The following is a 15,983-nucleotide window of genomic DNA, read 5'->3' on the forward strand; positions in this document are numbered from 1 at the left end:
TTTTGTCATGTTGCCCAGGCTGGTCTCGAACTCCTAGGCTCAAGCAATCCTCCCACTTCAGCCTCGCAAAGTGCTGGGGTTACAGGCATGAACCACTGCACCTGGCCATGCTAGTATTTTCTTGTGAATATTTGCATCTGTTTTCCTCAGGGATGTTGACCCGTGGTTTACTTTTCTTCTTGTGTCTTTGTCTGGCTTTGGTGTCAGAGTTCTAGCCTCATAAATTACTTTGAAAGTGTTCTCTCTCCTTATACTTTTGGGAAGAGTAAGAAGGATTGGTATTAATTATTAAAATATTTGATGGAATTCACCAGTGACACCATCTTGTCCCTGGTTTTTCTCTTTTGGGAAGTTTATTATTACTTCTTCAGTCTCTTCAACTGTTATTGGTCTGTTCAGGCTTTCAATTTCTTCTCGACTTAGTCATGGTAAGTTGTATGTTTCTAGAAATTTATTTCTTGTAGGTTGTCCAATTTGTTGGTGTATAATTATTAATAATAGTCTCTTATTATCCTTTTTATTTCTGTGAGAATAAATTGTAACATCTTTTCTTTCATTTATAATTTTATTTATTTGAAACTTCTCTCTCTTTTTTTAAGCCTAGCTAAGGATTTGTTGGTTTCATTTATTGCTTAAGAAAACAAACTTAGTTTTATGTTTTTAAAAATTGATTTTCTATTCTCCATTTCATTTATTTATTCTCTAATCTTCATCCTCTTCTTCCTTCTGATAAGTTTAGGTTTAATTCTTCTTTTTCTGGTTCTGTGAGGTGTAAAGTTAGGTGGTTTATTTGAGATTTTTCTTTTTTAATGTAGGCATTTATTGCTATAAACATCCATCTTAGTACTGCTTTTGCTCATCCCATAAGTTTTGGTATGTTGTTTTTATTTTCATTTGTCTCAAGTATTTTCAAATGCCCTTTTTGATTTTTTTTTTTTTGAGCTACTAGTTGTTTAAAAGTGTGTTGTTTAATTCTGTGTATTTACAAATTTTCCCATTTTCTATTCTTAATTTCCAGTTTCACTCCATTGCATTTGATAAAAAAAATACTTGTGGCCAAGCGTGGTGGCTCACGCCTGTAATCCCAGCACTTTGGGAGGCTGAGGCAGGTGGATTGCCTGAGGTCAGGAGTTTGAGACCAGCTTGGCCAATGTGGTGAAACCCTGTCTCTAAGAAAAATGCAAAAATTAGGTGGGCATGGTGGTGGGCGCCTGTAATTCCAGCTACTCAGGAGGCTGAGGTAGGGGAATTGCTTGAATCCAGGAGACGGAAGTTGCAGTGAGCCAAGATTGCGCCACTGCACTCCAGCCTGGGTGACAGAGAGTGACTCTGTCTCAAAAACAAAAAACAAAAAACAAAAAAACTTGTGATGTTATTTCATTTTATTATTTTAGAGACAGGGTTTCATTCTTTCACCCAGGCTGGAGTGAAGTGGTGTGATCACAGGTCACTGTAACCCTGAACTCCTGGGCTTAAGTGATCCTCCTACCTCAGCCTCCCAAGCAGTTAGGACTACAAACATGTGCCACCACATCTGGCTATGGAATATTTTTAATCTTAAATTTGTTAAGACCTTTTTGTGACTTAGCACATAATCTATTCTGGATAATGTTCATGTGCACCTGGGAAGAATAATTATTCTGTTGCTGTTGAGTAGAAAGTTCTGTGTATGACTGTTAGGTCCAGTTGGTTTATGAGATTGTTCAGTTCTGCTCTTTCTTTGTTCATTTTCTGTCTGTATAATGTATCCATTATGAAGAGTGGGGTGTTGAAGTCTTCTATTAAAGCAACACAATAATAATAGAAGATTAAGTTCTTCCTTCAGATCTGTCAATGTTTGCTTTATATATATAGGTGATGATGTTGGGTGCATATGTATTTATAATTGTTACAGCTTCCTATTAAATTGACCCTTTTATCATTATATAATAACCTCCATTGGCTTTTGTGACAGCTTTTGGCTTAAATTCTATCTTATCTGATTTAGTATAGCCAAATATGCTTTCTTCGGTTACCACTTGCATAAAATATCTTTCTTCAACCTTTCACTTTCAGCCTATCTGTGTTCTTAAATCTATCATGAGTCTTTTGTATCTTTGGGTCTTGTGTTTTTATACATTCATCTACTCAATGTCTTTTGATTGCAGAGTTAAGACGATTTACATTTAAAGTAATTATTGTTAGGTAAAGACTTACTGTTGCCATTTTGTTAATTGTTTTCTGTTTTGTAGTTCTCTTCTTCCCTCTCTTTCTCTATTGCTGTCCTTCCTTTGTGATTTGATTTTTTTTTGTAGTGATATACTTTATTTTCTTTTTATCTTTTAGGTATCTACTATACATTTTTTGTGGTTAACATGAACCTTGCATTAAACATTTTATAGTCATAAATCTAAGCTGATAACAACTTAACTTCAATTGCTTTAAGCTGATAACTTCAATTGCATACAAAATTCTATACTTTTCTTCCACTTGCCATAGTTTACATATTTGATGTCAGCTTTTATTTTTTCTATATTGTGTTTTCATTAACTAATTTCTGTGGTTATAATTATTCTTACGACTTTGTCTTAATTTACATACTAGTGTTCAAAGTGATTTATATACCTTTATCACAATATTACAGTATTATGTGTTTGTCCTTATATTTACCTTTAGCAGTGAGATTTACACTTTCATATGCTTTTGTATTGTTATTTAGCATCTTTTCATTTCACCTTATTCTTGAAGTTCCTTTAGCACTTTTTGTAAGGCAGGTCTAGTGGTGACAAACTCGTATTTTGTTTGGGAAAGATTTTTTTTAAACACTTCTTCACTCTCAAAGGATAATTTTTCTGGGTAAAGAATTCTTAATTGCCAGTTTTCCTTTTCTTTCTTTCAGCATATTGAATATATCATCCCACTCTCTCCTGGACTACAAGGTTTCTGTTGAGAAATCTGCTGATAGTCTTTTCGAGGCTCCCTTTTATATTACAAGTCACTTTTCCCATTCTTCTTTCAAAATTCTTTGTCTTTGACTTTTAATAATTTATTTATCATATGTCTGAGTATGAAACTCTTTAGGTTCAGCCTATTTGGAGATCTTTGAGTTTCAGAAATCTAGGTATCCATTTCCCTCCCTAGATTTGTGAAGTTTCCGGCCATTATTTCTTTAAATAAGCTTTCTATCCCTTTTTCTCTTGCTTCTCCTTCTGAGACTTCTATGTGCATATTGGTTCACTTGATGGTGTCCCATAAGTCCTTTAGGCTTTCTTTGCTCTTTTTCATTCTTTTTATTCCTGAAATGATCTATCTTTGAGTTCATTTCTTTCTTCTGCTTAAAACATAAATCTGTTTTATGTTGATAACAACTTCAATTACTTTAAGACTTTGAAGCCTAATCAAGCCTGCTGTTGAAGCTCTTTATTGAATTTTTCAGTTTAGTCATTATATTTGTCAGCTCCAGGATTTCTATTTGGATCTTTTATTATTTTTTATTAAACTTCCAATTTTGTTGATGCATTTTTTCTGATTTTGTCCATGTTTATCTGTGTTTTCTTATCACTCATTGAGCTTCTCTAAGATGATTATTTTGGCTGGGCATGGTGGCTCACCCGTGTAATCCTAGCACTTTGGGAGGCCAAGGTGGGAAAATAGCTTAGGGCCAGGAGTTGGAGGCTACAGTGAGCTATGATCATGCCACTCCATTCCAGCCTGGGTGACAGAGTGAGACCCTGTCTCTTAAAAAAAGGATTATTGTGTTAAACAGTTTAGAAATTCTTCATAAAAAGTACAAGAAAAAATTTTTTTCAGATGTTATTTTGAATTATTTGGTCAAGCAGTTTATGGATCTCCATTTCTTTAGGGTCAGATAGTGAAATGTTATTAATTTCCTTTGGTGATATTACATGTACCTGATTTTTCATGACCCTTGTATCCTTGCATTGGCGTGTGTACACTTGAAGGAGCAGTCACCTCTTCTGGTCTTCACAGACTGGTTTTGCCACACACATAAAAGCCTTTGCAATTAGCCAGTCAGAGATTCTGGGCTGGTTAGCTGGCAATGTTTATAGGCAGGCCTACTGTTGGGTTCCATGAGTAAGGTCATTATGTCTATGGGTGGGTGAAGCTGGAGCTATACCTGTGGGCAGATGGAGTTAGAGCCTGGTTCAAAGGCAGTTGGGGCTGTCTCAAGGTCTGCAGGTAGTTTGGGTTACAGCTGAGTCCACAGGTGGTCAGGGATAAAACTGAGGCTGCTAGCAGTCTGGAAAAGCCATTGAATGTGGCTGTCTCTAGGTCCATGGGTGGACAGGGCTGCCTCAGAGTCTGTCATCAGGACTGGGGTCAGAAAGCCTGTTATCAGGGTGTGGTTCCTGCTGGATCTCAGGGCAGATGATATTTCCTCTGTGACTGCAGTTGAGCAATGTGGAGCTGGGTCACAGGGCTGCTTCCATGTCTAATGAGACCCAAAGGCATTGGGCCATTAACAGGGTGTTAAGCAGCCATAGTTTCTGCTAAGACCATAGGAGGGTGGGTCTGGTGGCAAAATTATGAACAAATGATGCTGGAGCTGAGTCCACAGGAGATGAGGCTGACTCTGGATCTGCAGCCAGGATCCTGATTGACAGGCCTACTACTGGAGGCATGAGACTGCTTTTTCAAAGCAGCTTTCCTCAGTCTTGAACTCCACTGGGGTGGTGCAACCTCCAACTTGGGTCCCAAAGCTCATCAAAAGGCACTTTTGTCTGTGGATAGTTGGCAAGTCCATGTTTCTATGGGTGAACAAAAGCTGGGGACCTCCTATTTCACCATATTGCTGATGTCACTCTGAGTATGTATGTATTTAGTGATATGTGCTACAGAGAAAAATAAAATGGGGATCTGGTTGAAATTTTATATCAAATGGCCAAGGAAGTCCTCACTGAAAAGGTGACTCTTTAATGGAGACCTGAGGGAGTGAGAGACTAAGCCATGCAGTTATCTGTATGTTACAGAGCACAGCCAAGCTGGCAGTGTGCCTGGCACAGTTGATGATGAGCATGGGGTGGGGGTGGAATAGTAGGTGAAGCCAGATAGGAGAGGTGGCATGCAGATCATGTAGGGCCTTGCTAGATTTATTAGGGACTTTGGATTTTACTGAAAGTAAAAATCTTCATTGAGACAGCCATCTGTTTTCAAGGTCCTCGCTCATTTCCTTTTATTTATTTTCAGTTAAATTACACTATGTTTTGACAGAATCACTGTGGTTGGCATGTAAATGAGTTGCTGAGGGGCAAGGGTAGACACCGAGGCATCAGTTAGAAGACAATAGCAATATTACAGGTAAGAGGACAGGGCTTGGGTGAGAGTGGTTGTAACAACAGTGGAAAGGAGTGGTCACTTCTGGATTTCTTAAGGTAATGCCAACAGGGTTTGCCAATAGACTAGACATGGGTGTAAGACAAAGAGGTGAGTCAAGAATGATATAAAAATGTTTATTATGAGTAACTGTGATAGGCTAGTCTTCTCCACGTACAAATATCTTCAGTATCTTTGCACCAAGCCCCAGGCAGAAGTATTTGCTGTGAGAATCTGCTGATTCAGAAAGCAGAGTCCCAGTCTGAATCTCTGTCGTAAAATGCCTCCACAAAATGCCGAAAGACCACTGTGCTTTAATTAATCAAAAATTGAGCAAAGGAGCACTTTGGCTGTGGATCCACTAGACTGATCTATTCTGAAATTACCTCACTGTACAACCCTGGATAATTATGATATACTGGAAATCATGCCAGACTTAGAGCCAAAAACTCCAGGATTCTGATCCTGGATCATCTACTAGCTAGCTGCATGGCTTTGGGCTAATTCACTTACTCTCTGTGTGACTCACTTCCCTTATCTGTACAAGAGAAGCAACAAGACTATTCTGTCTGTCTCTTGGGAGTGCTAAGAAGCGTAAAGGACACAATGTGTGTGAATGTGCTTTACAAGGTAAATACATTATAATGCACTAAATAATTTGATGATTTTTATCTATTTTCTCCTCCAGATCTACTTTCTACTCTTCTTCACCCTCTTTGTGCCTTGGAAGATTAACCTGTGTGAGCCACATCAATCTGTTCCCTTGTCCTCTGTTTGGGTTTATCAGATGAGGTGTCCTGGTAGGAGATGGGAAATCAGGAGCAGAGTGAGCTTGGGGTATCTATTTCTCCAATCCCTCCAACCTAGATCATTGTGAACTAGTTATATCCCTTAACTGATGATTACAGCTTCTGCCAAGTAAGTGTCCCATTCCATACAGCTCTTTCTCTCCTGGTTCTAGTAATTGCTTCCTGTCCTCAGTTCTTCATACCTAGGAACGACAAAGGTGCCCTGCCCTTACTGACTTTATGGTATGACACTATCCCTGTGGTTGCCCCACTGCACCACCCATTCCTTTGTGAGTAGTTCCTCTTATTTGTCTCTCATCTGTTACCCAACTTAACTTTGCCATTTGCTTTCTGCTAAGAACTTGACACAATAGCTATATGATGGGCATCACTTCCTGTGAGTCTTCAGAGTATTCTCTTGCTTTTATCTAATGTTTTGAGATAAAAATAAACTCATCCTAATTGAACATTTCCTTGATGGCTAGTCTAGTAAAGGGAGACCTTGTTTTTCAATACATAATGTTTATAACAGAAATTTAAAATTCTCCTCATAGAATACTCTGAGGTTCATGGTTTGGGGCAGCTTCACATAACAAGAAAGTGAAGAAGGAATGGACATCGACCACTCCCCACCTCCAGTGTACTTTAGAGTTTTTGGCTGATTTGGGGGACGTTGCAAAATTTGTGCCTTAAGATTGTGATCCCCAACCCTTTTGGCACAGGGACTAGTTTTGTGGCAGACAGTTTTTTCCATGAACTTGGGGCTGGGGGGATGATTTCAGAATGAAACTGTTCCACCTCAGATAATCAGGCATTAGATTCTCATAAGAAGTGTGCAACCCAGATCCCTCATATTCACAGTTCATAATACTGTTTGCACTCTAATGCTGCCACTGATCTGACAGAAGACAGAGCTCAGGCAGTAATGCTTGCTTACCCGCTGCTCACCTTCTGCTGTGCGGCCCAGTTCCTAACAGGCCATGGACTGATACAGATTTGCGGCCCAGGGGCTGGGGACCCCTGCCTTAACAGATCAACCAACTCTTCAATATGTAAAGGTTTATGTGGGTAATTATATAGTCACTTAGCCAGTATAGGTGACCAGATGGGATTTTTAGTCAGTTTTGACCTAATTTGCCAGATACTAACTTATTTCTGTGAGGCATGGCCTACCTTGCAAATCTCCTTCTGGGCTTTGGGAATCCAGGGGATCACATCCCCAGAAGGCAATAGTTCCTTCAGGCCCTGAATGGTTTGGGATTTGAGTGGTAAGCGTGGACCAATCTGCTCATTCAGGTAGAGCTCACAGATTCTGTCACCCAGCAAGTGACGAAAGATTGCATTCCCATTCTTTTTGTTATTCAGAAGGACACTGAGGAAATGCTGCAGGTCCTGCCAGAGGTCAAGAAGTTGGATCTCCACTTTCAAATTCAGCTTCTTCAGGTGGTCCCGGAAAGGGTTCCCTGCACAGGCATCAGCACACAAGGCCAAGTGGATGTATCCTAAGGAGAAGCTTTGCTTGATGGCCTTCTGAATTGTCATCTTGGAGGAGTGATTGATGTTGGGGATGACAGTCCTCAGGTGAGTAGAGACCTTTGTCTCAAAGAGGGCTTCCATGTGGAGGTGGCTCTTGGCTTTATTCTTCATGCTGGATATTTCTGCATAATGCATATCCTTTTCCAGGGAACTGATTCTTGTTTCCTTTGAAGAAGCCATTTTCAGGGAAGGCATTTGTATAACCACCTTCTCTTGAGGACATGTCTCCTGTAGGGGCATACCAATAGCATCTGGCTTGAGGTCCATTTCCAGAGACCAAGAGTCAGAATCTACCAATTGCCACATCTTCCTCTTGGCTTTCCTGCTTGAGTACCGTTTCTGAAAGTGGTGGCACTTCTTGATGCTCATGTTCAGAGGGAGCCCTCCTACGTGGGTATAGCAAACGCTGTATAAGCGAGTCTCGTACTCTTGCATCAGACCATGGCACGCTTCCTCCTTGGCCATGGTCATCTTGGTGTGGGTGTAAAAGTTGGGAAGCCAATAGCTCTGGAGTTTGAACAGAGCCACTTTCTGCATGTGGCTCAGGATCTCCCTCCTAGTAGTTGACTGGTTGGGATGCCAGATGGAGAGGTTCAGGAGGGACTCTGGAAATAATACAGAGAATGATGGGTGAAAATGTTGTGATGATGGTGTTGGAGAGGTTTTTAAATTTTTTCAAATGTCTTTGTGTATAGCATTTTATTAGCTCCTCACATAATCCTGGAGTATGAATAGTTTAAATATAGAGTCGACACATTTTTATGGTTTTCTCAGCACACAGTGATCCCTTTATCTTATTCTCCACAGAAATAAGCCATGCTATGGGATTCCTCTAGCTACTTTTTAGATTATTAAATGTTATTTTAAAGAAAAGCAAAAGCACAAGAAAAACGATCAAGAAAAAGAGACATCTACGTCTGAACAGGATTTTTGATGAAGAGGTTTGGACTGGATAAGCAGAACTAGCCCTGATTTTAATGTCGTCAATTCTCGATTACCTATGTGAGTAGAGAGGAGTGTGACTAATCCCAAATAGCACATCTTTTGGAGCACATTTGTATTTGAGTTAGGAATGCCTCATCATCTAATCAATGAACAAACAAATATAAATAAATCTTACATTCTAGAGAAGAAATTGGCAAATTTTTATGTAAAGGGCCAGATGGTAAATATTTTGGCTTTGTAAATCACATAAAATTAGCCCTATGAAAATGTAAAAATGGTCTTAGCTCACAGGCCACATACAGTGCATTTGGCTGGTGGGCTGCAGTTTGTTCTAGAGAATCCTAGTTAAAAAAATAAAATTACAAAAGTACATAGACTTAAATGTTACAGGTGCTTTTCAAGTATCCTGCCCCAATTCCTGCCACCTCCTTCCAGCCAGCCTTCATTAGCAGGTAGTATCTCAGAGAGAGGCAAGTGCCAGCTTAAGGGCAACTGTGTCTTTCAATACTTTCCTGGTTAAGGATTGGGGTTGCCACTAGCCTCTCTGATACATAGAAGATGGAAAGAAAGTGGGGTTTCCTGCAAAGAAGGAGACTGAGGATTATCAGACACTGGATTTACTTTTTTGTTGCATCCCCCCAAAAAGATGCTTTATAATTCTTACTGATGTTCATGTTACAGAGGGTTACCACCCTGGAACCCTCCTGCAGATGAGTGGCCCTCAGCATGAGGAGGAGGGACAGGTAGTAGTCTCTCACTTCCAGGTCCATCTCATCTATGCTCAGGATCTTCTCAGTGAGGATCCAGAAATCCACCAATTCTTCACCTATGGGTGAGACAGAAGAGGCACAGAGCTATACCCTAGTTTTGCCCCTTTGGTGGTTGCATCTGGGTGAATCAGCTGACATCCCCCACCAGCCTGTTCCACTGCATCAATCATCATTCCTGGTGATTGGTTCAAGGTATCATGTCTAGAAAAGTTCTACTGTGGGGGAGAATTGGAGGCATGGGGAGAAGAGGCTTAATGCATGGGAATCCTTTGACTTTTTGTTGCTGGTGTTAGAAAAACCATCACTGGAGGGAAAACTGCAAGACTCTGGGGGTGGATTATGAAGTAATTAAATTTTGTCCAAAAAAAAAATGAAGATTGGGGAAAAAAACCACATTTCCTAGACCATGGACTGAGAATGGCCTGCAGAAGGACACTGGAGCCAAAAGATGCCAAAGACTATATTCCCTTTTGTTAAAACTTGGCCAGGCCTGAACTCTGAGTGGCAAAGTGAAAGATGTAGTCCATCGAGTTCTTCCCTACCTGCTCCTTGGAGACCCAGGATTTCACCCTGAAAATTAGGGCTAAGGTCTGGATGGAACTTAATGTTGTTGAGCTGGAGTGTCAGCCAAGGCCAGCTACCAGCCTCCCAGAACCCAGTAACTACTGGACCCAATAGAACAGAAGCCAGTGTTCCCATCACTTCCACTACAGGGATTTGTTTATGTGTTCCTCGTCCGTCTCCCCACCAAAATGGCAGCTTTGTGAAGCAGGGACTTATGGCTCTTGTTCACCTTTGTAACCCAACCTACCAGCCCAGTGGCTGCCACAAAGTGGTGCTCAATGACACTGTTAAATGAATGAATGAATAAACGAGTTAAAGGGACTCTGACTACTTTTCCCTTAACCTACACTATGGACCTCAGTTTTCAAAGATTTTTATCCAAACCGCATTATTAAACATTTTTATATTCACCACAGACACACATAACTGTTAACTGGGGCTTAGGGCAACATGAAAACCATTAGGAACTTGCAAAAGCCCCAGGAACAACCCCAAGAACCCACCTGCACTGCCTGTGAGGTAGGAATAGAAGCGCCACATCCCTCTGACCCCGCCAATGCATTTCTGGAGTAGCCACTGGTCTGCCTTTTTCCATCTCATCATCTTGGCTGCCAGGAAAATTCCACCGTAAGAGAGGGAGAATGAACTCTTCCCTTGGCCCCTCTCCCAGCCTTGCACACTGCCAGACCCCCATTTGTTTAGTGTGGTGAGGACAAATTGTGACCAGTTAGATGAGCAGGGTCCAGATTATGTGGTGCTTTTGAAGCTAGGCACCATCTGGTGACCTGTGTTAAGGTTCATGGGAGGGACCCACAAGCATGCACACAATTCATACAAACACCCTCCAACCAAAGCCCCTTCCCTTCTACAGTCTCAACCTGACAGGGACTTTGCCCTTAGTGTGCATTTTAATCCATCTTTACCTACATATATATTGAAGGGGGTTAGTTGAATGTAGCAGGTGATTTCTTACAACATTTTACTCTGTGAATACTCCTGAATCTTAAATTTGCCTGGGGTGAAACATATTTAGTTTCCTTTCCCTAGTGAGCCAAAAGTTACTAATTCAACTTTAGATGAAAATTTTATTCATTCATTCTTTCAATACCTGTTTATTAAATGCCTACCAAGTATCAGGTACCAATATAGGTGCTTGAAATACATCAGCAAACAGAACAAAAAATCCCTGCCTCCAAGGAGTCTATATTCTTGTGAAGGAGACAGGCACACAATAAGCATAATAAATAAGTACATTATCTAGTGAGGTTGAAGGTTATAATCAGAATAGAAAAAATGTGGAGCAGGATAAAAGAAATTGGTAGTGGTTCAATGAGGAGACAAGATTTCTACAAAGAGTTGAGGAGGTGAGAGAGGGAGCCATGTGAGTATCTACCGAAAGAGCATTCCTGGTAGAGGAAAAAGCCAGCGCAAAGACTTTAAGTGGAAATGTGTCCAGCATGTTTGAGGAACCGCAAGGAGGCCAATGTGACTGGAATGGAATGAGTGAGGGGAGGGAAGTAGGAAGAGACGAGATAAGAGAGGAAATGGGGCCAGTTCTCTAGGATCTTGAAGGTCACTGTAGGGGTGTTGAATTTCTCACTGACACAGCAGTCATTGGTAGCATTGGGGGTGTTGAGAAGCAGTGTAGACGGTGAGAAAAGGAGTAATATGATCTGAAATACATTTTTTTCCAATATTTTTATTGTGAGAGAGTACATATAATGTTTACCGTCTTAACTATTTTTAAATGTACGGTTTAGTGGCGTTAAATGTATTAATAATTTTGTACAACCATCATGACTATCCACCTCCAAAAGTCTTTTCATGTTGCAAAACTGAAACTCTTTACTCATTAAACAGTAACTCCCTATTTCCCCCCTCCTCCCAGCTCCTGACAACCACCTTTCTACTTCCTTTCTCTATGACTTTGACTATCCTAAGTACCTCATATAAGTGAAATCATACAGTATTTGTCTTTCTGTGACTGGCTTACTTCAATTAGCATGTCTTCAGGATTTATTCATGTTGTAGTCTGTCATAATTTCCTTTTTATGGATGAATAATATTCCATTGCATATATATATATATATACACATATATATATATATATATTTAAAATCTCACATTTTGCTTAGCCATTCATCCATTGATAGTTTCTTGGACTATTTCCACACTTAACTATTGCTAATAATGCTCCTATGGACATGGATGTACAAATATCTCTCCAGACCCTGCTTTCAATTCTTTTGAGTATATACTCAGAAGTTAAATTGCTGGACCATATGGTAATTCTATTTTTAATTTTTGAGAAATCTCCATGCTGTTTTCCACAGTTTGTACCATTTTATAGTCCCACCAGCAAATGCAAAAGAGTTCCAATTTCTCCATATCCTCACCAATGCTTGTTATCTTATTTTTTTTTGGTACACAATGGGTGTGCGATGGTATCTCATTATAGTTTTGATTTGCGTTTCCCTAATGATTAGTCGTGTAGAGCATCTTTTCATGTGCTATTGGCTATCTGTATATCTTCTTTGGAGGAATGTTTTGTTTAATTAAGTCTTTTCCCTATTTTTGAGTCATGTTGCTCTTTGTTGTTGTTGAGTTTTAGGTGTTCTCCATATATTCTGGATATCTATCCTTTCTCAGACATATGATTTTGAAGTGTTTTCTTCCATTCTTTAGGCTGCCTTTTTACTTTTGATAGTACCTTTTGATGTACAAATTTTTAAATTTTTTATGAAGCCCAATTCTTTGTTGTTGCTTCTTCCTTTCCTATCATATCCAAGACATCACTGCCAAATCCAATGTTGTGAAGATTTTGCCCTCCGTATGTTTTCTCATGAGTTTTATAGTTTTATGCCTTAAATTTAGGTCTTCAATCCATTTTGAGTTAATTTTCATATAGGGTGTTATGTAAGGGTCCAATTTCATTATTTCGCATGTGGACATCCAGTTTACACAGGACCGTTTGTTGAAAAGATGGTCCTTTCCCCATTGAATGGTCTTGGCACCCTTGTCAAAAATCATTTTACCATATATGTGAGGGTTTATTTCCAGGCTTTTTATTCTATTCCATCTTTCCATATGTCTGCATTTATGCCACCACAATGTTTTTTATTTATTTTTATTTTGTTTTTTTTATTATACTTTAAGTTTTAGGGTACATGTGCACAATGTGCAGGTTTGTTACATATGTATACATGTGCCATATTGGTGTGCTACACCCATTAACTCACCATTTAACATTAGGTATATCTCCTAATGCTATCCATCCCCCTTCACCCCACCCCACAACAGGCCCCGGTGTGTGATGTTCCCTTTCCTGTGTCCATGTGTTCTCATTGTTCAATTCCCACCTATGAGTGAGAACATGGAGTGTTTGGCTTTTTGTCCTTGCGATAGTTTGCTGAGAATGATGGTTTCCAGCTTCATCCATGTCCCTACAAAGGACATGAACTCATCATTTTTTATGGCTGCATAGTATTCCATGGTGTATATGTGCCACATTTTCTTAATCCAGTCTATCATTGTTGGACATTTGGGTTGGTTCCAAGTCTTTGCTATTGTGAATAGTGCCACAATAAACATATGTGTGCATGTGTCTTTATAGTAGAATGATTTATAATCCTTTGGGTATGTACCCAGTAATGGGATGGCTGGATCAAATGGTATTTCTAGTTCTAGATCCCTGAGGAATTGCCACACTGGCTTCCACAATGGTTGAACTAGTTTACAGTCCCATCAACAGTGTAAAAGTGTTCCTATTTCTCCACATCCTCTCCAGCACCTGTTGTTTCCTGACCTTTTAATGATTGCCATTCTAACTGGTGTGAGATGGTATCTCACTGGGGTTTTGATTTGCATTTCTCTGATGGCCAGTGATGATGAACATTTTTTCATGTGTCTTTTGGCTGCATAAATGTCTTCTTTTGAGAAGTGTCTGTTCATAGCCTTTGCCCACTTGTTGATGGGGCTGTTTGTTTTTTTCTTGTAAATTTGTTTGAGTTCATTGTAGATTCTGGATATTAGCCCTTTGTCAGATGAGTAGATTGCAAAAATTTTCTCCCATTCTGTAGGTTGCCTGTTCACTCTGATGGTAGTTTCTTTTGCTGCGCAGAAGCTCTTTAGTTTAATTAGATCCCATTTGTCAATTTTGGCTTTTGTTGCCATTGCTTTTGGTATTTTAGACATGAAGTCCTTGCCCATGCCTATGTCCTGAATAGTATTGCCTATATTTTCTTCTAGGGTTTTTATGGTTTTAGGTCTAACATTTAAGTCTTTAATCCATCTTGAATTAATTTTTGTATAAGGTGTAAGGAAGGGATCCAGTTTCAGCTTTCTACATATGGCTAGCCAGTTTTCCCAGAACCATTTATTAAATAGGGAATCCTTTCCCCATTTCTTGTTTTTGACAGGTTTGTCAAAGATCAGATAGTTGTAGATATGCGGCATTATTTCTGAGGGCTCTGTTCTGTTCCATTGGTCTATATCTCTGTTTTGGTACCAGTACCATGCTGTTTTGATTACTGTAGCCTTGTAGTATAATTTCAAGTCAGATCACATGATGCCTCCAGCTTTATTCTTTTGGCTTAGGATTGACTTGGCAATGAGGGCTCTTTTTTGGTTCCATATGAACTTTAAAGTAGTTTTTTCCAATTCTGTGAAGAAAGTCCTTGGTAGCTTGATGGGGATGGCATTGAATCTATAAATTACCTTGGGCAGTATGGCCATTTTCATGATATTGATTCTTCCTACCCATGAGCATGGAATGTTCTTCCATTTGTTTGTGTCCTCTTTTATTTCATTGAGCAGTGGTTTGTAGTTCTCCTTGAAGAGGTCCTTCACATCCATTGTAAGTTGGATTCCTAGGTATTTTATTCTCTTTGAAGCAATTGTGAATGGGAGTTCACTCATGATTTGGCTCTCTGTTTGTCTGTTATTGGTGTATAAGAATGCTTGCACCACACTGTTTTGATTGCTATAAACTTGTAGTAAGTTTTGAAATCAGAAGGTGAGTCCTCCAGCTTTTTTGAACATTTTTTCAAATTGTTATGGCTGTTTGGAGTTCCTTCGAAATTTTAGGACTGACATTTCTATTTCTGCAAAAGATGTCATTGGGATTTTGATAGAGATTGCATGAATCTGTAGATTGTTTTGGGTTGTATTGGCATGTTAACAACATTAAGTTTTCCAATCCATAAATAAACATGGGAGGCGTTTGTTTATGTCTTCTTTAATTTCTTTCAGCAATGTTTTGTAGTTTTTATTGTGCAAGTCTTTCACCTCCTTAAGTGAATTCCTAAGTATTTTATTCTTTTTAATGTTATTGTTTAATGAAATTGTTCACACAATTTTCCTTTCAGATTGTTCATTGTAAGCATATGGAAAGGCAACTGATTTTTGTTTTGTTTTGTTTTTGACTTTGTATCCAGCTACTTTGCTGGATTCATTTCTTAGTTCTAACAGTTTTTTTATGTGTGGAATCTTTGGATTTTTCTACAAAATACTACATTATCTGCAAATGAAGATCATTTGACCTTTTTCTTTCCAATTAAGATGTCTCTTATTTTTCCTTCTTCTTTTGGCCGAATTGCCTGGTGAGAGTTTCCAGTATGGTGTGAAACAGAATTAGTGAAATCAGGCATTTCCTATTCCTGATCTTAGAGGAAAAGCTTCCAGTTTTTTGTCACTGAGTATGATGTTCACTGTGGGTTTTTCATATGTAGCTTTTATTATGTTTAGATAGTTTCTTCTTAATCCTAGTTCGTTGGACATTTTTTTTTCATGAAAGGGTGCTGTATTTTGTCAAATGCTTTTTCTGCATCTATTGAGATGATTATGTAGTTTTCTTCTTTCATTCTGTTAATGTGGTATATTACATTTATTCATTTTCATATATTGAGGCATCCTTGCATTCCAGGAAAAATATCCCTTTTGGTCATCGTGTTTAATCCTTTTAATATACTGTTGAATGTGGTTTGCTAGTATTTCATTGCAGACTTTTGCATCAATGTTCATCAGGAATATTGGCCTATACTTTTCTTTTCTTATAGTGCCTTGTTTG

At 39.1% G+C, this 15,983-nt stretch overlaps 1 protein-coding gene across 1 annotated transcript in view; it reads right to left on the reverse strand.

Annotated features, from left to right (window-relative positions):
* Positions 1-15,983, reverse strand: part of RGSL1 (regulator of G protein signaling like 1) — a 114,579-nt gene that overhangs the window by 82,797 nt on the left and 15,799 nt on the right. Inside the window, exons 5-7 of the mRNA XM_054484636.2 lie at positions 10,420-10,524; positions 9,247-9,408; positions 7,275-8,242 (exon numbers count right to left, since the gene is read on the reverse strand). Of these exons, the coding sequence (XP_054340611.1) occupies positions 7,275-8,242; positions 9,247-9,408; positions 10,420-10,524 (1,235 nt within the window). The remainder of the gene's footprint in view (positions 1-7,274; positions 8,243-9,246; positions 9,409-10,419; positions 10,525-15,983) is intronic.

The sequence above is a fragment of the Pongo pygmaeus genome, chromosome 1, assembly GCF_028885625.2.
Source record: "Pongo pygmaeus isolate AG05252 chromosome 1, NHGRI_mPonPyg2-v2.0_pri, whole genome shotgun sequence".
NCBI classification, from domain to species: Eukaryota; Metazoa; Chordata; class Mammalia; order Primates; family Hominidae; genus Pongo; species Pongo pygmaeus.